The sequence below is a fragment of the Branchiostoma lanceolatum genome, chromosome 5, assembly GCF_035083965.1.
Source record: "Branchiostoma lanceolatum isolate klBraLanc5 chromosome 5, klBraLanc5.hap2, whole genome shotgun sequence".
Classification (NCBI taxonomy): Eukaryota; Metazoa; Chordata; class Leptocardii; order Amphioxiformes; family Branchiostomatidae; genus Branchiostoma; species Branchiostoma lanceolatum.
Genome location: NC_089726.1, coordinates 17,670,539 through 17,697,337, shown reverse-complemented (window position 1 = coordinate 17,697,337; position 26,799 = coordinate 17,670,539). Strand labels below are relative to the sequence as shown.

Genomic DNA, 26,799 nt, shown 5'->3' with positions numbered 1-26,799 from the left:
AGCTAGAATTAAGACCACTAGTAGCCAACCAGCCATCAGCCAAATCTTTTTATGGGGTTTACACTATGGTAGAAAACTGTTGTGATTTCGGCCCGCGTTCAGCTGTGGAAGTGCGTAGACAAGGTCAGTTTTGATTTCCCAGTCAAGTTGATTCACAGTTACCTGAAAGGAAAGATTTTGTTCCTAGTTTTTTAGATGGATAATATTACTTTTGAAATAAGTTTGAACAGGCTCATTGGCAACTGACTAAATGACACTTTTGTCGGCTTCAATCTCAGGCTTATTCCCTTAAAGCGATTATTTCCGAAATTTCTCTGTCGATCAGAATTAGACCCTGGCTTCTGGACTATTTTTGATTTCATTTCAACGTCCAAGCAGCTGCATGTTTTATATTCGGTCTCATATAAAACATAGATAAAGCCAAAAGGAAACGAACAGAAATGTGTATTGCATCGAAAGGCTAAGCCTTTTCTCTACTTAATATGTAGCAAAAGACATTTCAGGTTCGAAATATTTTAAAGTCGTCATCCTTAGGTAGTTTGGCCGCAAACGTCGTATTTGTTACTAAGTAAATAAGTAGCAAAGTTCTTTATTCGCAGGCGCATATTTAACAGGAGCCGACGTTTCGATGACGGTGTGTGTCAGAATAACAACGAAGAAGACAATAGACGGTCATAGAAACGTCGGCTCTTGTTGAATATGCGGTTGTGAATAAATTATTTTGTCAACCTGATGAAATTATTCACGGATGTATTTATTAATGTAAGATGTTTGGATGTAAGAATGTGGTGTCAACAAAAAAGAAGTCAGTAAAGAAATGTCAGCATCACAACATTGGCTAGACAGTAGAGGCTGTTTCGATCTGAAGCTGACAGTTACAGTCGTCAAGAAATTTAAGTACAAAGTAGAATTTGATTCACGTCAAAGATCTTTAATCGGAACCTTTCAGCCTGCACTTTGAGGTGGAAGAAGGCTTGAACCATTTACCGATTTAGATTGTGATGACGTTGACAGTGATCTATGTCTAAGGGAATGTCAGTGCCAGGCGAACTGACTATGTCTAGCCGGACTTAGCTTGTGCCTATTTTAAGAATCTTCAAAAACAATGTCAACCCATATGCAATTCAGCTCATTTTCTAAGATTCGTTGTATCCTTCATCATAATTTTGTTATCAATATAGGGCAGTGGTGGTGTGTATTTTGGGTTATATTTCATTTTATTATTCGCACCGAGGGTTACTCCATAAGATTATGAGAGATTGAATGTGGAAAATTGTAGACGTGCCGTTTCGATGACCATCTGTGTCAGAATCGCCCTGAAGATGATGTGTAGACAGGCCTCTTACATCAGCACAATTTACTTCAGCTGGAGTATCAAAGGCACTCGGTGGCGGCGACAATTGCTTATATTACATCGAACAACCTACAACACCTAACCGTTGCACATCGAACTCTAGACGACGTTACTGAGTCAGTGCAAGTGAGAATGTCCCTTGGTGGCAATAAGTTTTAGCAATTTGAACACATACTAGGTTGATAACGCTAGTGTTCATGATATTGACTGTTTTTGTTTCTTTTTCTGTGTTGATTTTAGGTAGTACCTAGAATCTGACCAACCACAAACCATGAACTACCGATGCAGCAAGTGTGGACAAGTATGTGTGCCTGCAGATGCCGTAAGGTCATGGATCAACGATAGGCTACCAAGAGAGAAAGCTGGTACGTCCGCAAATATGTTTGTATTTTTTTATATCACATGCATTGTCTTTCATTGAGTGCCCTTAGGACGGGTGCCATATCCTTGTTGTTAGTTTCCTACAACACCCATACTCCCCGCAAATCAACTAGTCTAAGGGTTCTTATATTCAAACCGTCTGGTGATGATGTCACGTTATGAGCTATCCCATCTGAACACGACTGCAAATTGCAGACAGTTTTAATGTGCTGATCCCCAGACTATTTGATAAGCGGGAGTATAGGAGCAATGGGAGCCAACTAGGATGGCACATAGGCTTATGGATTACGTGCCTTTTGTCTGCAGTTCTGCATTCCTTTTGGTGAGTGCCTGCAGTTCTGCATCCATTTTGGTGACACTGGCACGCCTATCCTAGTTCTTTCCAGTTCATGTTCATACTTTAGGAGTCTTCTCGATATGGAGCTCATACTGTTTCGGCGCATTGTAAATTTGGTCCAACTTGTGCCGTGTATGCAACTCCATTTGCATTTGGTTGTCATGCTAGCTTTGATCACTCCGTATATGTCGAGCTGGGTTCTTACCTTGATTGTATAAGAGCTGCCTAATGAATTTATAGAACGCCTAAAGTACTTTAGGAATATTGTGATATTCTGCTTGGGACGTTGACTGACTTCTATGGTCTTTGATCTCAGAGCTCAAATGTTCTTTCTTTATCAAGTCACTTATACATGGCATACTATTCCGTATTTCTTTAGTGTTGAATGGCTTTATTGGTTCTTCATTGTTTAAAAGGATAATGTTAACTCGTTTGCATCGGTTACCAAACTGTAGTACATGTAGTTATATTTCGTTAATGGTCAACGTTTTATAGGTTCTCGTCTGTAACCATTAATTTGTCTCATGTTGCTATGTGTTGAAAAAACATATAATTTACTATACTACTACTTGCACAATCTGTATTTTCTCCCTTTGGTTATTTTCGTCAACCCATCAAGCTTAACATAAGTGACGACAAACAAAGTAGTAGTGGGACCACATTTTATTTCAGGATTGAGATGAAATTACCAACGGATGAAGCGAAAGGCAGAGCAGGGTAAGGTAATCAAACGTCTAAGACACAAAGTGAAACGATTTCACGGATGGCTGACGGTTTACAGCCGGGTCTTGGAGCGAAGCTTGTTGAGGGAGCTCTCAGCAATCTCAGCACGCTCCAAGTTGTCCTCGTACTCGTGCTGGGTCTTGCGGTACTTGGCCATGTTGGATGATGCTTGCTCCTCCTGTATCGAATACAAAGGTCATTTGGTATCGTTGGAGTTTGAGGTGAGATGATAAATAGAGATAAAGCATTCTCTATTATTGAACAAGCTTCACTCAAAATGAATAGGGTTGTCAACACTTCAATAGTGTTTTTAAAAAGATATACTTACAGCCTCCTCCACCTGGCGCTTGAAGGTCTTGATCTTCAGCTGCAGCTTCTCCACCAGCTCCTGGATGCGATCCTGGTTCTTGCGGTCCTCGTCGGCCTGGAAGCTCATCTCCTTGAGACGGCGCTCGTTCTTACGCAGCTGCTTCAGATCCTCCTGGTGTGCACGGCTGTGGTGGGCAATCTCGTTCTCCAGATCGCGGATCTAATAGATCAAACCAAGACGGTATAAAGCGATGGTGTTATAGGTAGCTGACCTTTGCATTACTACGAATGGTCAATCTGCTATAGATGACAAATTATTGGACGGAGAAATTATCTATTTCCTTTTCTTGCACCAAAGATCTATTACCAACACGACTCCAATCGTACCCTGTTCTCCTGCTTCTGGATGGCACGCTTGCCTCCCTTGAGTGCAATAGCCTCAGCCTCATCCAGGCGGCGCTGCAGATCCTTCATGTTGGCGTCCAAGGATCGCTTCACCTTCTCGGCGTGCTGAGAGTTCTCCTGCTCCACACGCAGATCCTCAGCCATACGGGATGTCTGGTTGTGAAGGAAATCGTTTTAGTACGAAAACCCATTTCATCGAAACTTTTGAGTCCCGTGATAATGATCAAAACCAGAAGGCACAATGTTTTCGTTCGTTTTGATATGATATCTTCTAAACGTATAAAATCGAGTTATGGCTGAAAAATATAGATATACTGAAGTACGCCAACTATACGTACATCTGCCATGGCCTTCTTAGCCCTCTCCTCGGTACTCTTGTGGTCACTGATGACCTCCTCCAGCTCGGTCTGGATCTGCGACAGGTCACCGTCCAACTTGCGCTTGTGTCCGGACAGGGCTGAGTTTTGTGTGCTCAGCTCGCCAAGCCTCTCGTTGGTCTCCACCAGCTGAGATTCAGCGGCCTTACGAGCTCTCTCGGCGTTGTCCAGTGCGGATCGCACCTTAAAAGCAAACGATTATCCTCCCTCGTTTGTATATCGCAGGAATTTCAACTTCTAAAGTATCTTCTTCCTCGTGAAATCACAAATGAACAAAATGGATGATTAAGTCTCAAAATGTACCTACCTCATCGCTTTCGCTCACTAGCATCTGGCACTTACGCTCAGACATGTTGTACTGCTCACGGATCTCATCACGCTGCCGCTGTTCGTCGTCGATGGTAACCTGAAGAAAACGAAAACCATCTATGGTCAATTTCTTTATGTTATGATACTTTCATTGGCATACCGCTGTGTGCCAATGCAGAGGGCCTTGTAGCATCACACCAGTTTTATTCGCCTCCAGCATAGTTCGATTCCTCGTTTTGTAGAATAAACTAAAGCATACCAAAGACGGTGAGGTACCTGCATCTCCTGGATTTGGGAGTGCAGCTTGGCAATGGTCTTCCTGGCCTCAGCGTTGGACCTGTTGGCAGTCTCCAGCTGAACCTCAACCTCGTTGAGATGGCCTTCCAGCAATTTCTTTGCTCGTTGCGCTTCTGTCTTTTGTTTTGACTCGATCTCGATAGAGGCCTGCACGCTATCCATGGCACGGGCCTGGTTCTTACTGAAGTATTAGAAATATTAGCTGCATCAAATGTCTGGAAAGTATTTAGCATATAGGTACACGCTATGCTAAAATATTTGACGATGAAGAAAAAACTATGATGAAAGACACTACTTAGTTGACGACACGCTGTCTTTATACGAATTGTTACTCTAGCCTTTTTATGCACAATTTGTATGTAGTTTCCAGATTGTCCCGACTCACCGCGAGCTTTCAAACTCTTCATCCTTCTCGGCGAGTTTCTTTTCGATATCTCCCTTCAGCTGAGCCAGTTCAAGCTGAGTTCTGACAACCTGTGAAAATAATCGTCAAATCAGTGTATTGTCTAAGATATCAAAGTATTGCATACTCTTAAGTTTATGTGCTGCATTTGCTGTCTAATGCCATTGTTCGTCGTGAAAATATGCCCAATACCTACCCACCCAGACCTGATGCTTGCACCATTGCTTGTGTTATTACAGGACAATAATACCTGATATTTTTGAAGTCCTTTTGTTGTTTCTGTCTACTTACTTTGCCCTGTTCAATCTCAAGAGCGCCTTCAGCCTCGTCCAAGGCGTTCTGAAGCTCCTCCTTTTCAACGACGAGACGCTTCTTGGTCTTCTCAAGCTCGTGAATGTTCTTTGCACTCTCCGCAAGCTGGTCGTTCAGGTCGTTGATTTCCTCTGCCGAGAAAAGAATAACGATTACATAAACCAAATATGAAAGCGTTGGGGGGGGGGGGGGATATGAGCCCGATGATGTTAAAAAAAAACAATTTTTTTTATTCAAACACGTACCCTGTAAGATCTTATTCTCCTTCTTCAGGGCATCAAGAGCCTCAACGCCTTCGTCAAAGACATTCCTTAGTTTCAGAAGCTCGGTCTGGTAGGCGCGGTGCTCCTTCTGGGATGCATCCAACTCGGCCCCAAGAGTTTCGCACTTCAACCTCCACTCGGTCATCTGTTTGTCAACCAGACGCTGCTTCTTCTCCAGCTGAGACGCCAGTGTGTTGGCCTTTTCAACATCCAACATCAGGTCCTCCACCTCGCCAGCCAACCTGTTCTTGGTCTTCTCAAGGCTGGCGCACTTGGCGTTGGCGGACTCAACCTGTTCCTCGGCGTCTTGCAGACGAGCAGCCAGCTTCTTCTTGGCCTCCTCCAACTCCTCTGTCCTCTGGATGGCGTCGGTCTCGTACTTGGAGCGCCAGGCCGCCACCTCAGAGTTAGCCTTGGCCAGATTGCGCTGAATCTCGGACTTGGCCTCCTGCTCCTCCTCCAAGGACTCACGCAGAGCATCGCAGTCGGACTGAGTAGCACGCAGCTGGTGGGCTAGGCCGTTCTTGCCCTTGGTCTCCTCCTCGAGCTGGCGTTTGACCTCCTCCATCTGCTGTGTAAGCATGCTCTTGGTCCTGTACGTTGAAAGATAAATACTTACTTCAAACTGTTCCTTTAATTAACAAGAATTTAGACAAAATAGATGTCATCAGTTCCCATCTCGTATTTTCAACATTTTTATTTGCGTACCTGCTCAGCTGGTTTCCTATTCCCTCTGACTCTTCTAACTGTCGCTGCAAGTCGTTGTTCTCAGCGGTCAATCGTGTCTTCAGTGATCCAAGTTCTTGTGCGACACGGGCATTCTCCTCCAACCTGGTATTGGCATCAACGTACTGATCCTCAAGCTGCTTGTTCATTTTCTCAGCTTGGACCTGCAAAGCAGTAATTCTAGGTTACTTCAAATCCCCCAATGTATTTTCAAAGTAGCATTGACTGTTGAGCCTGTGATGATTTATTATTTTCTAGGCTTGATTGGCAGCGCCAATAACTAGCAAGACGTCAATATGAGAACGGTAAATGAAGATAAGGAAGATTTTTTGGCAATAGTAGTCTGAGGATGAAGCAGCCTTGAAGCGATGTAAGAACGTCAGGAACTACCTACCCTCTGCTTGGTGACCTGTTCAACGCTGGAAGCCAGATCATCGACCTCCACCCTGAGGGAGTTCTTCTCCTTCTCAAGCTTGGCCTTGGCCCTCTGCAGGTTCTCGACCGATTCAGTCATGTCCGCCACAGTGTCGTTATGCTTCTTCCTCAAGCTGGCGGTGGCAGCTTCATGGCCGATTGTAGCCTCCTCCAGTTCACGGCGAACCTGTCACGTGACAGTAGTGCATGATTAGTATTGAAGTTTGTAAAGATTAGATGGGCGAAACTGTAATGCATTTAAAACTAATCAGCTTGTTTCTGGTCTTTTGAACTTTGCAGACATCTTAAGTTCAGCATCATTTTGGTTCGGTTATCAATTTTTGTCATTCCTTTAACTATCTTTCGTAACAACGGTGATCTCTCTGAGATTGTGATACCTTCTGGAGCTCGGCCTCTCGCTTCTTGTTCTGCTCAACCTGGGCAGCTGTGGCACCGCTAGATTCTTCCAGCTTCTCACCGATGTCTTCCAACTCACGCGAGAGTTCGGCACGCTGCCTCTCGAGCTGTCGATTTTAAATATTTTGGGTTAGTATTTGTTGTATCATTGCAGTGTTGACGACTATTGCATCCACATCATTTAGAAAGACATACCTGCGTACAATTAGAAGTTGATATGTTCAGTCGTCAATTATGAATACTTGGGACATTGTCTGGTGGATTTGCATGCAAGTTAGAAAGTCAGCCCTTTCGATATACTAGTCCAAAGTACCTTTGCACGAGCAGCTCTTTCTGTCTCCAGTTCCTCCTCCAGCTCCTCGATCCTGCCCTGCAGCTCTTTAGTCTTCTTCTGCTGCTGAGTTGCCAAGCCAGTCTCATCCTCAACCTTAGTGTTCAGGGCGTTGATCTCGAACTCCTTCCTGCATAAGCCATGTATAAATATGCAATTTGTTATCTGTTGTCCTGAAAGAAACTGGATGTAAGATATGTCTTAATGAAGGTTTATATTAATCATGTGAAAAACAACCTACGACCTAAAAAGTAAGACAACGTTAATGCACACACTTCTTCAGCTTCTCCTCAAGCTCGACCTTGTAACGCTCCAGTTCGATCACCAGATCCTGGGCGTTCTTCAGGTCGTTCTCCAGCTTCCTCTTGACGCGGTCAACGTCAGCACGGATCTTCTTGTCGTGCTCAAGGTTGTCCTCAAGCTAAAGAAATAAACATAAACTGTACCTTTTCCGGGAGGTAATCAGAACGAAATCAAATGTGATGTGAACATGCTGAAGACGAGATTCTTTAGATTTCCAGAAATTTATCTGATTCATTACTCTGAAATGCCCCAACAATTGTCCCAGCATGGTATGAATATAATGTGTATCATACGTCATCCAAGGTTTGCTCCAGCTTGACTTTGAGCTTGGTGAGGTTCTGAGTCTTGTCCTCCTCGGACTGCAGGTCATCTAGAGTTTGCTGTAATGTATCAGATAGATGTGAGTAAGCCCATTACCCCAGTTTAATGTCACCAATCTTCAAATATTGTAGCTCCACGTGGGTCGAAAGATACTTGAAATTAGGAAGTGAGGTTAAAGTAAGGCGAGCCTACCGCATTGAGCTCATCCAGCTTCTTCTTCTCGCGGCCGAGCTTGCCGATCAGCTCGTCGTTGATGGCCACCTCCTCAGTCATGGCGCGCAGTTTGTCCTCCACTTCCTGCTTGTCCTTCTCCCTCTTGCTTAATTTGAGCGAGATGGTTTCAATTTCCTTCTTCATTTCGTCGCATTCCTGCTCCGCCTGTTTAAATGAAAGAGAGATAACATGTTGGAACTCCGATTTGCAAAGCCTAGAATCTTAATCTGGACAACGGTGCCACACAATTCCTTCTATACGGGATTCTATACGAGTCAAAATACCCTTTTTATTTGAATCCGATGAACTAAATGTAGCTCCTTGAATATTATTGTAAAGATGGCATAATTTGAGTTTGATGCTGCTTGTGAAAGACTGCACGGTGATGTTTGAGTACCTTCATCTTCTTGGACTCCATCTGCCTGTTTTGGTCGGAAACATCCTCCACGCGCTCCTCGATTTCCTGCAGCTGGGCGTCCAATTCTGCCTTCTCCTTCAGCAGGGAGTTCACGCGCTCCTCGCCGTTCAGCATGATGTCCCTCTCCTATGGGAGACATAACGTCAGTGTACAGAAGTAGTTTCAACCTGTATATACTATTCAATCCAACAGTCTACATCTCATTGTAACCAGCGGTGTCCTAGCATGCATTTTGTCCATTCATTTTAAGGACATACTCGGTAGGCCACGACACCAATTATGCCTTGTTTTGATGTCACCCCAGCGTATGCATTATAAAGATGAATATAGGAATCTTACGTTGAACAACAACTCGTTTATCTTGTCCTTGGCGGCTTGGACGTCGTTATACTTTGCTTCTATCTCCGCACGATCCTTGGTAACCTTCTCGTAGTGTTTTTCCATTGCCTAAAAGAAAGCAAAAGTGAGCTGAGTGTGATAGCGTCAGTGCTAACATCAGTCGTTGACGAGTCCGATGACAAGTTTCTCTTAATATTCTAATTAACCATAAGATTAATCGCGCCCTTTATACCAATGCTCAAGAATTGGTCCATACAAAGCAGTAGTTTTTTTATACCGTGTAGAACCGAGAGGTGTACCGCGAGTTTGATCTTGGTTTCTTTGAGCAGTTCCTCTGCCATGCCTCCAGTCAGCTTGGGCTGCAGCTTCTGGTACATCTTGATCCACCAGTCGTTGCGTAGCTTGAACCACGCACGGATGTTGCGCTGCAGTGTACCGATAGCCGCTCTACAATGGGAAGGAAAGTATCGTATCTGAATGAGCCATTGGGTGACGGAGTGGTACTTGGTTTATATTCATTGTGGAGTGTTCTCATTGTTGAGGTCGAAATGTTGGCTACTATCCTCGCATAAAAAAGACCGCATTGAAATCCCTTTCAGCGACGAATCTTTGTTCACATTTACGCAGAACGAGTAGAAAAAAAGGAACCACTTGCACCCACCTTGAACCATACATCTTCATGTACTTCTTACGCTGGAGCATTCCACGAGCGCGAGCCGTGGCCTTAACCCAAATTTCGTTGACCTTCTCCTCGCGGATCTCCTCCAGGATAGCCAGGGTACCAGCCTTGAAGAACACCTTGTTGAGACCACAGGAATACCTGGCCTTCTCCAGCTTGATCTTATCCAGGATCAATTGGCAGGCGTCTTTCCCCTCTAAAAACTCATCAGGATCGAACAACTCAGCGGCCAGGATCTTGTACCTGAATGTACAGATTGAGCGTGTGAAATGATTACTAGTAATTTTACGGGCCTATTTCAATGAGCTCCGGTTCTTAATGTGAAGATTGAGCATTTCAAGCCAAAAAGATTTAGCTATGCTATAATTCCGATAGAAGTAAGAAATTTGTGAGCATTTAAAGTATGTTTTCCTTCCAATGAAATGTCTCTTTGTGCACTAGATTAATTATTTCTAGATACAGTGGAAATATACAAATATAGAAGCCCCAGTCGCATGTACGGATGTACCTGTCGAAGAAGTCGGCATAGATGCTCCTGTTGGGGAATCCCTTCTGACAGATACGGATGCCCTCAAGTACACCGTTGCAAGTCAACTGGTTGAAGACGAGAGGCCCGTCAATGATGCCACCAGTCTTGAGTTCGTTGGGGATCAGGCAACGCACAAAGCTAGGGTAGGTGGCGTGGAGGTTGGCCATCAATGAAGCCAGTTGCTCCTATAGGAGAGACGTTGAAAACACATGGTTAATGGAAATCAACCAATGGAGCTTAACGTTACTCGTCAAATGAAGAGGGTTTTATTTCAATTGTCTGTTGCTGAAGGAAATCTGAAAGCTGCAGTTTGAACATTCGGATGTGTTTCCAAGATAATCGTCTGTCCGTGCTGCCAAATGCTTACCCTGTGGACACTGGTCACAGTCTGCATGGAGCCACTCTTCTTCCTCTTGCCACCGCTCTTGTCAGCTGTAAGTGTATGAAATGAAGTAATGTTTCAACAACAGGTAAACTTGTACAGTCTTCTAGATGTAACCAAATAAATTCAAAAAAGCGTTCTGCATATATATGGATTATACATGTATTATATACAAAAAATGACTGACCAGCCTGCTCTTCTGCTGTCATGTAGTCTGACCAAATTCGAGGCATAAGCGGGTTCTTGCTGTTCTTCAGGGTGATGACAGCGCTCTCGTTCACGGGGTCCTTGTTCTTGTCCAGCCAGCCGTTGATGTTGTAGGCCACAGGTCCGGCGTAGTGACCCAGCTCGAAGTGAGCCTCGTACTTCTTCTTGCCTGGCTTGGGCTTGCCGTACTTGGGATTCTTCCCCAGATGAGTGCCGTTCAACTTCTCAATGTGGGTCTTGTCATTAGCCTTAGGCATGATGCACTGTTCCTCTAAGATTGGCAGCAGGCCGTTTTTCTGTAAAATTTAAGGCATTGTATTTAATAAAGTATAGTGTGTGCAAACAGCAGCGTTGATAACGCCTTAGACCAAGAAGTCATTTATTGGCACAGAAGCTCAATTTTTTTAGAATCACTCTACTCAGGTACCGGCATTATGAATGGTACCGTGATTTTGATAAATTTCCTCCGTATGACCTATACCGTATTGCGACCCTCGTCATTGTTTTGAGCTGTACGGTACTACTACTGAAAGAAAGTTTATCGCTAACCTTTTCGATGAGCTCCAGACAGGCTGCCAAGTCCATACCAAAGTCGACGAAGGTCCATTCGATCTGCTCGGCCTTGTACTCCTCCTGCTCTTCCACGAACATGTGGTGGTTGAAGAACTGCTGCAGCTTCTCGTTGGTGTAGTTGATGCACAACTGGTCCAAACTGTTCAGCTGAAGAACATACGACACAGATTTGAATCAACAACTTTGTGAAGTGATCTCCACAAGGCATGTATAATGAACATTATCAATAACTACATACAACTGCAATTTTAGGCACAACATTGCACGGAAGTATTATCAATTCAGCTTGATGATAAGACTGTTTCTCACCTCAAAGATCTCAAAGCCAGCAATGTCCAGCACACCAATGAAAAAGGCCCTCTCATGCTCAGTAGCAAGGGTCTCGTTACATATGGTGATCAGGAACTTGAAGATCTTGCCGTAGATACCCTTGGCCAAGCCACTGGTGGAGTTGGAACACTGTTGGGCGGTCTGACCCTTCGTCACAAACTCGTTGCCGACCTTGACACGTGGCTTCAAGATGTTGTTTAAAAGTCCAATTCCATCGACACCAAACAGACGGCCTGCTTTCTCAGCAGCTGTGATGTGACAATTGATACAATGAATTATATATTTGGCACAAAACTTTGCCGTACCAACAATATGAAGGATGTAGTTCGACTACAGGATAAACTAGTTGGTATAGATGGTTGCGCTTTGATTTACCGAAAACCACATAAAGGGCTTCATCATTATTTTACGTTTTTGGGATTGAATAACCACAAATTTAAAACAGATTGTACTTACGGGCGGGATCATCGCAGTCTCCCTGCTCTTTCTTGTCCACGTACTTCAGATTTCCCATGTGGAGTATGCCGGCACAGAAGTCGTAAACACTGCTCTTCTCCTCGACTGTGAAACCCAGGATGTCGAAACCTTCATCAGTAAGGCGCATCTCCTCCTGGTCGTCCATACCGGCCACGGTGTACACACCCTCCTTCACGAAGTGGTAGAGGGAAGGGTCCGTGCCGGTCATGATGCGCTCTGAATAACAAGTCATATGATTTGATATAATAATGTGTTTTAGCAGTTTTGATACCATAATCAAATTGGTAAAAAAAAAAGGGATGTTACTATTGGTTATTTTATCATTTGAAGCTTAATGGTATATTTTTAATCTCCAGGATGTAATCGACGTTTCTTACCCGTGACGGCTGGGATTCCGTTGGACATGATGAGGAAGAAGATGTGGTAACCACGCTCCATGCCGGGCAGCTGGTCCACGACACGGGACTTCTCCAGCAGATCTGTTGTAAGAAGACGTCAAGTTGTGAGTGATATTTCAATCTTACCAATAGCATGATATAAGGGTAGATTGTTGCGATGTTTGCTCGAACTTCGTACTTCAGACAAAACGTCGTATTCCAAGCGTCAAGTCTTCACGCTTAATCCTGCTATTTTCTTACGGTTTAACAGTTATTTGTTGAAATTATGAAGATACTCACAGCTCTCGATGTCAGCTCCGGACAGCTTGCCAATTTTGGTGAAGTGGATACGGATGAATTTACCCTGCAGGCCAGACAATGTAAAAAATACACATTTACCAACTATGCAGGGAAAACGTTACACAGCGTTAACGATTTGAACAAAACATACCACATATGATATGAAGAATAGATAAATGCAAGTTAAACCTATTTGCCTTTTTTTCGCAGAAACTTTGTCGTTTACTAGCCACAAAAAGACAAACAAGAATTATTGAATTTAAAGACACATATGTACACGGGTGTACTTACGAATCGGGAGGAGTTGTTGTTTCTCACGGTCTTGGCGTTACCAAAAGCCTCCAGTACAGGGTTAGTCTGCACGATCTGCTCCTCTAGACCGATCTGGCAACAAGGGAAATGGATTTCGTAAATTGTCAGTATAAATAGGGGGGGCGAAACTAACACGAAACGGCCATGAACAAATGAGATGAACAGTCTTGGGTTAGATCACAATTATTTGGATGTGTATACATTTGTTGAGAAATATTATGAAGTGCGTAGCACATTTGCCGAAAACGTTATACCTTCTTCTCCTGATGACCACCGGGTGTACCAGCAACCATGGCGAGGTACGCAATAACCTTCTTCGTGTTCTCAGTCTTCCCGGCACCAGACTCGCCACTGGAGTATAGGCAAAATATAGCATACATATTGAAATACGGCTTATTGGTCGCCAGGCCAGGTGGTTATGAAGTTAAACTCCGGATAAAATTGTATTAGAAACGCATAAAAGTTCAGGTATGAAATCATTAATGAGATCATCACTTGGCTACATAAAGTATTCCTTACGTGATGAGGCAAGATTGGCACTGGCGCTCTGACACCATGTTCTGGTAGGCATTGTCCGTCACGCAGAAGAGATGGGGTGGCACCTCCGTACGCCTCTTGCCGCGGTATTGGTCAACCACGCCTGGGGTGTAGATGGGCAGGAGCTTGAAGGGGTTGATCACGACGCAGAAAAGTCCGGAGTAGGTCTGTAAAAACATTCGGAGCTCATTTTGACGAACATCTTGTCTCTAACAAAGTGGTACAGCAAATAGTTCCTAACTGAAGTAAGCTGTATCATCCGAATCTTCATACCTATCTTTTAGTTCCAGCGGTTTAAACACCATGTAAGGCACGTCCTCCCACGCACGAATTGTAAAGAGATGATGTAGACGTAGATCACATTCAAGATAAGGATACTTACGTAGATGAGAGTGTTCTCATAACGCTCCCTCAGGTTACCCAGCACAGCGGCCTCGTGCAGGAAGGTCATGTTCACCATGTCGTCAGCGCAGGCGAACTTGGACGGGTTCTGCGGCAGCAACTTTGACTTCTTGACGACGACAGTCTGGGGGTAGCGAAACAATGTAGGCTTTTCATTTTACAACGGTAGAAAATAAGATTAAGTCAACATTTGCATTCGATACCTAGCATTGATATCGTATCCTTCTGGGTTCGACTCATCTACTTGACTAAAGGGTTGAAATATAAACACTTACACAGTCTCTTTGCTTAATGCTGATTGTCACTCGCCATGGAATATCTGTTGGTATTGCTTAGTCATGCAGCGTGAACTGGATATTGTTGATACACACCGCTCCACCTTCCGACACGCAGGTGACGTCATCACCCTTCTCGCTCTTCTTCTCGACCTTGACGAAGATCTCCTTTTTATCAGGAGCCCAGAAGTTCTTCTTAGGATCATACGGAGCCGTCTTCAGCTTCCGCATCTCGTCTGGTTTCCCCGCGAGGAACCATTCGGACGGCTGGTCCATGAGTGAGGGACCGTAGGCAGGCATGGTGGCTCTTTGGTTGGAGGCTCACACCAAGAAGAAAGTAGAGAGAGACCTGCAGCTGGAAAAAGAAGCAGATGATGACTCTTTAGGCGTTTTTACAGTGACGCTGATAACAGCCAATCCCATCTTTGAACAATAAGGTTCGGTCTCTAATTTTGGGATATTCATCATGAAAGCTTAATAGCCGGCTTTTGTAACCCGTTAGGGGGGCATGGATGAAGGTTAGACATCCAGGTGGCAAGATGCACAAGATGACCGTCAAATGACCGTTTTTGAAATCTATCCAGTTGCCTGACAGCACATAACAAATGAGGTCAGTATGTCTAAAGGCTATCGATGTCCATGAACATCACAAATTGTCAGCAATTAGCAAGTTTCTACCTCATTCCCACAACAAGCGTAATCCACTTGACATTTTGATCCATATATATATATATATATATATATATATATATATATATATATATATATATATATATATACACTCTTACCATACGTACAATTTAGTTTATGTAGGCGATTGGTATACTGTAAAAACATGTACTACTTTCAAGACAAAAAGGCCATTGGTATACTTTAAGAACGTTTACTGCTTTCAAATTACAAAAGCTACTTTTAAAAGCCAGATATTTCCATACAATATTACAATATAAAGTTGTACATACTTATTGTACCCCTCTATGCATGACTCACCTTCACTTCAACGGGCAAAGCTGTAAATATACCGTTGGTTATCGGGGCCTTATATAAAGGATCTCTTCGGATTAATTATACCGAAAATGGTATAATCTATAGATAGGAAACAGTTTGAAGATATTCTTTGACCAGACATTTAGTATGACATTTGGCTATTGGTTTATACTTAATGTTGCGGTCAAGGGTAACGTATAACGTCAGGGAGTCGAACTTGACCGATGCCCACCGCAGCTGTTTCAGGCAGTATAGCATACTTGGCAGTTTCAGCAGCTAATAATACTTATAGACAAACAGTACTGGCATATCTTATATCGTCTGGTATATTTATTGCTAGCCGTAATGGTATATTTGTTACTGGGTGTATCTCGCAGCAGGTGGAAAGGGTAAAATGGGTCAAATGGCTGTATCCAATTACTGGCGCTTCTCCAATGAAAACAATATTACACTAGACTGCATTTTCCACATTGTGCGATATATCCAACGCTCAAAAGTAGGGAGAGGTAGGGTGATGTCAGTTGTTGAATGTTCTATAGTGACATGATGTTAGCTTTTAGTTACAGTGTATAATTTCAGCCGTTAACACTTTGATATTAACGTTAGACTTTGCTTGTAGCTATGGTTGTAGCGCCAGCAACGCTTGCTGGAACATACAACATACTTGCGGTGTATTGAACATGGCTTCTCAGTCAACTAAGCGTTATTCTATTATTTGGGTTGTAACCCAATACAGGTTATATGATATTTACTTTACCAGTTAGCCAGAGTAAAAACAGTTTCTTTTTGACCCATCCGTGTTTCAAACATTCATTGTGATGGAGATGGTATAATCACAGAACATGGCATTGGAGCTTGTTCAAGTGTTCTTGCTTCAGTTTCAGCTTCCTTATTTCTCCAGAAAATGCATGTCGCCTACTGGCGGTTTCATCAAGCAATAGTCAAGAGCGTTATTTCCTCTCTTTTTGTACAATACCATTTCATTGTCAGTTGCCTAAAGAAGAAGTTCGAATTTAGTTGGCAATGATAGAAGGAATATCTGAAAACCTAAGCTGTGACCAATCTTCATTGCCATTTACGATGTCTTATTTTAGGAAATATTTGTGTTATGTAAGTAATGGAAACATGGGAGTAGTCAGTATTCAAACATGGCGTGTTTACAGAGACAGTGTACAAATATGAAATGCAAACCTTTTGCTCATCGGTCATTAAACTTCCGATACTTTAGAATTTAAACCTTTTATTTGGAGTAGGTCTAGGGTTGTCTTGAACATTGCGACCAGTGATGTATCACTGTGGAATTTAAGACATTTTTAGCTGGTACATAAAACAACAAGTCATGGATATATGATATTCCGCCCACCTGCTACTAGATGATCTTGTCAAAGCCAATGTCATGGCGACTTGGTCAATATATTTTTAGGTGGTTTTGAAGGACGTAGGACGTAGGAAGGTCTTTTAATTCTAACTTATCAATGTACGTGTGCCATCTGTTTGTTGGCATGCAGCGTCTTCTGCATTAATTTTGTTCACGGAAACAACTGAGCGAACAAGTATATCATTAGAAACTATGGGCCTTCCCTCTGCCGAAACTACGATGCTTGTCGGTTAGCAGGAGATGTAGCAGATGTAAAATAAATTAAAAAAACTTTTTTTATAAAAAAACCTGCAATCTTGTAGATATAATGTTACAGAGCATCATGGAGAATCTTTGCCTTGTCGCCATTTATGTAGTGAAGTTTTGATGTGGACTTTCGGTGTTGTTCTACAGGGTGCCGTGCAGTGTCATTGCCGTCGGCAGTGACATCGTTTGCTAATTACAATGGTGGTGGGCTGCCTTCGACGTCGACTGCCTTTCTTTAATGGTAAGGGAGCCCTGCTCAACACTAGTACTTAAGGCCGTTCCAGCAGAGTTTTTGATTGAAAATTGTACTGAAAAGTTTGCTAAGGTGAGGAAGTTTTTTATGCTTAACGCTTGACGAGTTTATATGACGGCGAATGAGAACAACTGCTTTGTTGATTTGGGAAACCAAGCTTTGTAGAGACCCATAGCTGGCTGTGATATTTTTGTATAACTACTAAAGCAAACCTTCTCATCAGTGGCAATGCGAGTTTTAGTTGAAATAATGTTTTAATCTAACTTCAATCATTTAGAAAGCCCTAGTGTGGTGGGGATATGTCGGGATGGTCTATGGGACAAGGACAAGCTTGTCTCGGTCATATAACGTTGACCTCTATGGGTGAATGTCTGAAATGCCGAAAGCCTCGCTGAAGCCGACATTCCTGTGGCTAAATATACCACGCAGTAAAATGTTGAATATTATAGGGAAAGGCGAGATCGCTGAATGGGGTTCATCGGAGCGTCGGTCAAGTTCAATAGGTCATTGTGGACATGCCTGCTCTTTTCCTCTATCCATGAGGCACGTATAAATGACACGCAAAATCACTTCTGTATTAACATGGTGTATTGTGGTAGAAACAATTTAAAACAAATGACCATATATGAAAACATAAAATAGCTTGATTTGGCCTTGTGGTAGTTGCGAAACATAGTTACAGCTCTATGTAGATTTAAAATACGTCAGATGGCTATAGAGCAGCATGTGAATAGTGATAAGACAATCAAGACATGCCAATGCCAATGGTGCATCAGTTCATTCTTTATCATTTGGTTCGTCAATGTAAAATCCCCATTTCTCAAAATGTATTTAAGAGCGGTCGATTTTTCCTTCTGTGACCTTCGTTGGAATACGGAAGGTTCCTTGTTATTGTTACGATATTGATTATTCTAGTACCTTTGAATTCTTTTATCAACGCATGCATGTCCAGATGATACAAAGAATTGTTTTCAATGTAAGACACACTGAAGACTAGATATGACAGTATTGGATCCACCAGCGCTTTGTGACATTGACATTGACATTGCTGGCGCCGGATGTCGGTCTCGTTATGCTGTCTATGCCGAAAATATTCGCATGTCCTCCTGTCCAAACAGTCTTCACGGTACACACATATTCCAGTCGCCAGACAGCAGTATCCGACCAAGTCAATGGTCTGCCAAACAATTCTCCACGGTTGATGCCGTAGTATTCTACTTGGCAAACCTATTTTTGTCACTTTTATTTCATTTTAAGGATATTGGACGGAGCATCTATCATTGGCAGCTGGGCAAGGTCACGTTGTGTGACCTTACGTTTTGAAGTCTGGAAAAGGGATCAGCTTGTCAGTGAGGTCGTTGTGTATGTAAAGACTGGTGGTTTCATTAAGATTGTTGCCATTTCAACCTACCTTCTCGAAAGGTGAGTTTCAAAGCATTTGCATCTTCCTTACAACTAATACTACACTGAACATCTCCGATGAAGCCGTTCATTGCATGGTCTAGTAGATATAACCAATTACATAAGCATCTAGTGCCGGTTGTATCGTTGTGGTTAACGTCTAGTTGTAGTTGTATCCTTGCACATCCATCGCCGTTCTATGATGGATGACGGTGGTCCTCGTTAGATTGACGGACGAACCACCATCCTTGTCGTAAGCGTACAGTGCCGGTTGCATCCTTGTGGTAAATGTATCGTTGTGGTTGCATCCTTGCACATCCATCGCCGTTCTATCCTTGTCGTAAGCGTGCAGATCCGGTCGCACCCGTCCGGTAAACACCCAGTGCCGGCTCGTAGCCGGCTGTGGAGACCGCCTCATATCTACCTCCACACCACGAGGAACTGGGGCTTACCTTAGGGTGTTTTTAAAAGACCAGAGCTGTACGCCTTGTTTTAGCACATCTCATTCGGTTTAATGAACAAGTAAACATAAAGGGGAAATGGAATGCGAGATGAATTCCTTATCGTTTATGATTATTGTTTAATGTCTGTAACAATGTACAATGTATGCACGACTAGTCTTCCTTTCGACAATTATGAATAAAAAAAATGGTGTTAACCATCACGAAGATTACGATTTTATACAATAAAGGAGGTTACAAAATAACCTTGATATGATATCACAGCTCCGGCATTTGTAACATTGTATATACAAACAGAGTTAAATCTACCACAGAAAGTCTTATGAAATGGCTTTGCGATAATTCTAAAACGTATTACATGTAGTAAATGACATGCCTATTTTCGTTTGATTCTTCAGACGATGATCTGTATAAAATGATATGTTGTTATATGTGCCAACCAAAAAAAAAAAAAAAAAAAACGTTTAAGCATAGAGTCAACAATTAAGAAACAAGAAGGTTTATTCAGTAGCAGATGATTCGCTGGCAGAAGATTCAGTAGTTGCCCATTCCTCTTCTGTCGTTGGAGGTATTGTTTGCCGGAGTTCGAGTGTCTTAACGTTCTTACGGATGGGCACCGTCAACGAGCAGCAACCGAACCCGCTCGCAGCCGCCGTGAGCCCGGCAACGTCTGTCACCCAGGCCCGCTTCTCCAGGTCCAGGCATTCCACAGTGCGCGACATCCTTCTGTCTCGTGTAGAGCTGCCGCCGATTATGAATAACCTCGGCTCTGTAGCGGGAGGAAAGGTGAAGTTTCACACATCAACTTAGTATTAAAAGAGGGTTTCTAAATTGACTTCACAGAACGTTTTCTCGCTCGTTGATCCACTGAAAGGTACTCATTAGCATACCAACCGCCCCACCGCCCCAATCCTGGTATGTAAATGTCCCTTTCCACTGTGATTTGACTACGAGACCCAAAAAGCATTCTAAGTTGCCTCAACGACTTAATCTGACAAAACAAACTCGCCATTGAGATGCTGGAAGGTGTCAGCTTTCGAATGTCAAAAGATGTTTTTAGATTGACAATTTTGGCACTTTGGAAGTGATAGAAAGTATCCACGATTTAACGTTTAAAGAAAAGTAGTAGAAACTATTTTTAAACGTTAAATCGCGGATACTTTCTATCACTTCCAAAGTGCCAAAACTGTCAATCTAAAAATATAATTTGAAAGCTGACACCTTCCAGCATCTCACTGGCGAGTTTCTTTGTCAGATTAAGTCGTTAAGGCAACTTAGAATGCGATTTGTCGGGTCATGGCTGATTCGAATCTGAGTTTCAAAGCGATCGATTGGTCGGGGTGTTGTACCACGAATTGTCAAATACCTACACTGCATATGATGGAAGATGTTACAGCTACAGTGTGTCATTACGTATTGCAGGTATGTAGCGCCAGCTAATTGTGGCTTGAAGGTGGTACATGTACATTTATTACTGTGAGGTCTACACTTTTTACATTTCTGGATCACCGGATTCTGGATCCTGGATTCAGATCAAAAGTTTGGAGTGTGTCGAATTGTATGAAGATGTATGATTGAATACATTATTATGTAAACTTGCCCAGGGTGGCAACTCCCATATCATGTCTTGGAACGCTGAGGTCGGCCACGTGTTCCCAGAGTTCACTGTCGTCACCTAGAACGTCGATTGCAGATATGCTTCTGCCCTTGTCGTCAACGCCACCTACCAGATACAAGCGGCCCTGCACCACAGACATGGCCGCATGGGAGCGGGGCATGCGCAGTGGGGGCAGCTGCTCCCATCTGTACACAGGGAAGGAAAAGTTGATTTCAGTCAGGATATGCGATGTTTTCTGACAGCATACGTTTTATATTGGGGTCGATTAAGGCGCTAAACGTGATTGCTGAAAGAAAATCTACTGCCATTTTGCAAACCAAAAACGGCATCACTAATCTCCAAGCAGATGTAAGGATCTGGCTCAGTCTCAGTGTTTTACGACTGTTTTTGCAACTTTTAAAACGTCTTCCTACTAGTGCACATTTTCAAGTCCTCGCTGGCTCCTATGTTTCACGTACTTGATGTTGCAAAGTTACGCGTAAAACACCATGACTGAGCTGCATCCTTACATCTGCTTGGAGAATGCCCTAACCGAAGTAAAGGTAACGTCATATTCGTAAACACAGATTCTTCTTTATTGATAAGTTCGCGGCTTATCCAGACGACCGCCCCAACTCTACTGCCATGCATACCTGTCTGGGCCAGGATCGTACATCTCTACGACGTTGGAAACCACGTCCGGTTCTGTCCTGCCGCCCGCCACGTATAATCTCTCGGCGTGAACGGCGACTGCAGCGGCGTAACGCGGGTACAGGAGGGGCGCTGCGTACGTCCACTCGTCCAGGGTCGGGTTGTAGTACTCCACCGTGCCAAGAACGCTGGTGAGAGACCAAAAACTTGCGTTTTACTATATATTCTATAAGAAATTTACAAATATTGATTATCACAGGATGTGTGAATCTTCAAAGTTTTCTTTAGCCTTCGCTCGGCTAAAGAATGGCTTACGAATGGACTTACCCACAGTAGAGAGAATGGTAAGTAACTGCTTTCTCCACTTGTTGAAACAATATCAATTATGCTGTATAACTGTTTACATCGATTGTTTTGATTTGGCATATGTTATACGCTGTAATGTTGAAAAGCGCTTGTACATTTTTAGAAAGCATTTGCCATGCCAACAAAGCTGTCTGACGTATGCAAATTTCAAAGCATGACCAAGAATAACCGATGACCGATTCAATAACCTAGTGGGTAGAGTGTTCGCCTTACACACGGTAGGTCGTGAGTTCTATCCCCGGCCGGGTCATACCAAAGACTCTAAAAATGGTACATACTGCTTTCTCTGCTTAGCACTCAGCATTTGGGAAAGAGTATGGCAGTTAAACACACACCACTACCAGCGGACCAGCCCCCTGCTCACGGTAGTGACTTGCACAAATGTGTGGCCCAAGGGCTACAGAAATGGAGATGGGCGCCACCCCGATGCGTCTTATCAAGACGTTTTGGATACTCTAACCAAGAATGACGGAGCGAATGTTTTTTTTAAACGATGCATACCGTTGTCGGTCTCCCAGTCCACCCACCACGTACACCACACCCTGAAGTGCCGCGGCCTGTGCGTAGGTTCGCCGGTTGTTCATGGCAGCTACATCCGCCCAATCGTCGGTGTCCGGGTCGTAACGGTAGCACGTGCTGAGGGGGCTGTACTCCTTACTGGCTCTCTGGGGGTTCGTACCACCTAGAAATATCATAGTTCATTGCGGCTAAGTAATTAAGATAATTTACTTTTCCCTGTGAAACATTTCAATTGAAGAGGATTATCCGCTTTGTCTGTAACTTAACCCCCAACTTTTGGTCATGTCTGTCTGCAGCTTTGTGTGTGTGTGTGTGTATTTGTGTGTTTGTGTGTTTATACATATGTGTGTGTGTATGTGTGTGTTTGTGTGTCTGTGTGTGTGTGTGTATGTTTGTGTCTGTATGTAAGTTTGTGTGTGTGTATGTATGTGTGCGTGTGTGTGTGTGTGCTTGTGTATGCTTGTGTATGTGTGTGTGTTCGTGTGTCCGTGAGTGTTTCTAACCTACAGTAAATGTACTTGCAAAGTCGTATGGGTAAATAAATGGGTGTCTGCCGGTCATCTCTGGTTGCCTTGCTACTTACAATGTGGGAAAGAAAAAAATATTCGAATAAAGAAAATAGACGCATAACGCTAGCGCATTGCGCTGTTCCGAACCCTGCATTGCAACCGTTACAAGATGACATCTTACCTATCACATATAGATTGTCATACAACACGGCTACAGCACTGTGGTCTCTGGATTCACTGGCAGGTAGAGTTGTGAGCAGCTCCCAGCGGTTCTGGCCGCGGTTGAACTTGTGAATCATGTGCCCTCGGGCTCCCACGACCCCCGGGGCCTCGTCCGTCTCACACAGACCCCCGACAATCACAACAGTGTTTTCCATGACAGTGCTACGGGACGGCCGAGGCAACGCCACCGGCTGCGGCGTGATCACCGCTTCTTCCCGGTACGTCTCCCGCGTAGTCTGTCGAATCCTCCCCCTTCTCCGTTGTGGCGTGAACGAAACAGTCTTTTGTGTAGAGTAGAACTGAAACGCTTCGAGAACGACTTTCCGACACGACTGTATGCTGTTGACGTATTTTACAGCTTCTGCAAACTCGTCTGGATCTATATAGGAGAAGCGAATTTTACCCAACAGCCTGTGCGCGAAGTGTACCCTCATGTCAGCCTCGCCTTCGATCCAACGGAAAATGGCGAGGAAGGCGTCGATCTCCCTCGGAACCGAAAGGTCGTCGTCGTCCAAAATGCTCTCAAGCTGCGTCACATCCTGAGTATAAAAGCTACGGGTGTTCATCACAGACATAAAGTTCGCCAGGACAAACTGTCGAACGGTTTTGTTAACTCCTCCCAGCCAGTATTGATAGTGTGACGTCACCCACAGACACTCGAGACATGTTTGTAGGTCAAAGGTCTTCAGGAAGTCCCGACATTTCTCGATAATGGCGGGAACGATGAGCTCGTCGCAAGCGCCCATGATTTCCATGACGTTGTTGAAGGTGATGCGCAGTTCAGATGTGTACATGAAATCCAAAATGGCGGACATTGCCGAGAAGGTCATCCTCCCCTCGTCTAGCGAGATGTGATAAGGCACCTCTCTGTACTCATCCGCTGTTTCAAACATCTGGAATGACACAGAACGCCATAGTGCTTCATATATGATGTCAAATCCTAGTTTGCACTGCTACATACTGTTTACAACTTTCAAGTCTGTACTAGGTTATACAATAACAACCTGCAGTTTAGGTTACGATTATGTGCACAGCTCTTTTACTTTAAACAATGGGAAACTGTCGTATCAGCAATTCTCAATGTATCACCAGATAGATTTGCACTTCATTGGTACCAATATTCTTTGACAGAACATAAACAAAAAGGAACGAAGCACAATGCGTGAAGCTTGAATTTACTCGGCACGTGATAACAATATAGATCATATTTATGATCGTGCGATCATAATTAACATTTCTCTAACACTTGAATAAACAATGTAATGGTGTCATAAAGCCGGCGTCACAATTCATGCGAGCGTCGGCCGAATTTGTAGATCGCCCGAAGCTCGCCGAATCTCAAAATCGCCCTAGCGTCGACCGTATTTTCCAATGAAAATCTCGGGTGACGTCCGTCGAACACTAAAGACTAAAAATCCCCCATGAGATGGTACCATCTCTTGGTCATGGACGAAGTCAGAATTGACTAACCTGGTAAAAGGCCAATATTTGGATCAACTTTGACTTCTAAAAATCGCCCGAAGCCCGCGTAATCGACAGGACGTCGGCCGTACTTCGGCCAAAAATGCACATTTGAAGCTCGCCAACACGTCGGCCGACCTGAATTATGAATTTCTTATTTGTGACGGGGGCTTAACGGCGTTTTGCAGCGTATGATAGATTGCAGTCAATTTGAATTTCATTGATGCCAAGAAGTTTGAAGTTTGAGGAGGGTCATGTACATCAGAATAAAGCACACAGAGTGACAAATTATTAGAAGAGAAAAAAAACAAGTCCTCGCGTCTTTACCTGTTTCATGCGCCCACTAAAACTCGCCAAGGTAACGCTATGAGCCGGAAACGTCTGATCGCCAACCTCCAGTACTACGTCACACAGAACACCCGACCTTCTCCACGCGTCAAGGTTGTTCACAACGTGACAACAGTGGGCCAACTTTTCCGCTTCTGCGTCCATCGTGGACAGTGATTTTAGAGTAGCTTTCTTTGGAACGAGTTACGGTTTGTATCAAAACATTCCCTGTCTCCAAGAGGCTTTGTTTCGTCATAAGCAAGTGTTTATACAAAAGGTTTTCATTCAAGGTATACGCGTTCTAGAACATCACCTATCTACCGTGCTGCCTACTACTTTGTGAAAACGACCGGCACATTTGCAACACCTGAATTGTTTCGTTAGCACATAAACAAACAGTCGGAACTGTTCAGTGATGTCTTTTTCAGCAATCTCCATCATGCTAGGCCGTCAGCACTGGAAAAAAACACAATCTCGTTACAGCATACTTTTATACTATTCACCCATGTGATAAGTGTACTCAAAGTAAGTCGTCGGACTTTTTTAAAACTTTGAGCCAAACTTTACATGTTTATGCTATTACCAATGCATAATGAAGCGTTGCTATAGGCACTGGATATCTCACCCTCAGTTATCTTGGCTTCTAACATCAAATATTTCTCAAGATAACGTTATCACTCACAGCACAGTCAGATAGACCATTGGTTGAGGCTCTTTTACAGAATATTCTGGAATCAACAGTATCTTTATCTCAGGCTTTAGTGACTTCAAACAAAATGTACCAAACAAATATTTTTAACGTCATCATAGTTATTCTACGGCAGTATTCTAGAACGTGTGTGTAATAGTACCAATAGAGCCGTCCTTACTTTCATGAAAATAACGATTTCTATTCTAGTTTTCTATGCAAGCAGCCTTGATTGGATATCGATTCAGGTTTTTCAGTCATCCATGGAAGTTGTACATGTCAGGTAACGTATACGTCGTTGAAATTCCCAAACAAGAAGTGTATATATTGTATCTAGCAATACTTGATATTGCCATAAATTCATCAAAAGAATAGTGTCGTCTCCTAGCGAATTACACGTCAACTACATTAAGTCACGAAAACGTATGGAAATTCAGGCCTGTGTGTGTACGGCAATGCTGTGTCCCGTGTGTGTTCCTTTAGTCTTGTAGGCAGTTCCTCGTGCAGCATTCCCAAAAGAACCGGGCCGTAACATCGCCCCACTTACACGGTGACGTAAAGTCGGCGTCCCCGTGTATGAGGAGGCTTCAGGCGTCATGCTTCAGCTAATGAAAGAAGACGGATGACGTCGATCTTTCCTGCAGTTGACCTGTAATTCGCTAGAGGACGCCATTAATTGCGGGGGACACGCTCACCGTACCGATAAGATTCTGCGCGCACAGTAAAGTAGAATAGAAATCGTTATTTTCCCTCTTGAGTGATCTCAAAAGGAGCCCGAAAGAAAGTGAAGCGGAGGAAATGGAATTTGTGCTTGTGTGTGTGTAATATTTCTGACTTCTTTCAACTACATGCAGTTCTCTATTTTCATTTTCAATTCATTTACAATTTCAAAACGTAGCCCGATTGGTGTCAAGTCTAGATCTTAACGATGTCGTTCAAAATTTTAAGTCATTTTTGTTTCACTGAGCGGCCGCTTATCAAATATGAAGCTTTGAACACGATGACGTCCTAAAAGAACTGAAAGTAAAAGTTGTTCTTTCTGCTCAACCGTGCCACACCCACAGACACAAGACAGTGTTGTTTTGTTTATAGTAGACTGCTAGGCGTGGAAACCACAATGGATGACGTCATCTTGCAAAATTGGGTATAGGCCTAGGAAAGTCCTTTCAATTAGAAAAGCAAGGTTTGATATTTTCCTTCTTTTACCTTCTTCGGGAGGATATGTTTTTGGTACCGTTGGTTTGTGAGCTGTTTTTATAGACAGCATAATTCTGAACAAAGTTCGAACGGGAGCTACACATGTTTCAAATGCTTGTAACAACTCCTTAAGGCCCTTAAGTGACGAAAACCGTTCTGCAGCACACTTCCGTTTTGTGCCTTTGTCCATTGATGCCCCGCCCA

General features: G+C 43.4%; 2 protein-coding genes across 2 annotated transcripts; both read right to left on the bottom strand.

Annotated features, from left to right (window-relative positions):
- Positions 1-2,720: 2,720 nt before the first annotated feature.
- Positions 2,721-15,346, bottom strand: LOC136435527 (myosin-7-like). Its single transcript, XM_066429108.1, has 34 exons — positions 15,323-15,346; positions 14,429-14,687; positions 14,038-14,181; positions 13,638-13,822; positions 13,373-13,469; positions 13,098-13,190; positions 12,807-12,870; positions 12,507-12,608; positions 12,109-12,345; positions 11,632-11,900; positions 11,299-11,469; positions 10,730-11,045; positions 10,528-10,592; positions 10,140-10,345; positions 9,614-9,874; positions 9,252-9,399; positions 8,953-9,060; positions 8,593-8,739; positions 8,175-8,360; positions 7,955-8,041; positions 7,634-7,779; positions 7,341-7,488; positions 7,009-7,134; positions 6,591-6,797; positions 6,179-6,360; positions 5,453-6,063; positions 5,187-5,338; positions 4,878-4,966; positions 4,472-4,673; positions 4,194-4,292; positions 3,848-4,069; positions 3,492-3,662; positions 3,124-3,324; positions 2,721-2,973 (listed from the first exon to the last, which is right to left on the bottom strand). Exons 2-34 carry the CDS (start codon positions 14,630-14,632, stop codon positions 2,848-2,850), a joined length of 5,772 nt encoding a protein of 1,923 aa, XP_066285205.1. The 5' UTR covers positions 14,633-14,687; positions 15,323-15,346; the 3' UTR covers positions 2,721-2,847.
- A 4,195-nt stretch (positions 15,347-19,541) lies between these two features.
- LOC136435519 (kelch-like protein 9) lies at positions 19,542-24,962 on the bottom strand. Its single transcript, XM_066429097.1, has 6 exons — positions 24,711-24,962; positions 22,882-23,815; positions 22,174-22,354; positions 21,309-21,494; positions 20,659-20,861; positions 19,542-19,827 (listed from the first exon to the last, which is right to left on the bottom strand). The coding sequence occupies exons 1-6, from the start codon at positions 24,873-24,875 to the stop codon at positions 19,559-19,561; spliced, it is 1,938 nt and encodes a 645-aa protein (XP_066285194.1). The 5' UTR covers positions 24,876-24,962; the 3' UTR covers positions 19,542-19,558.
- Between the last annotated feature and the right edge of the window lie 1,837 nt (positions 24,963-26,799).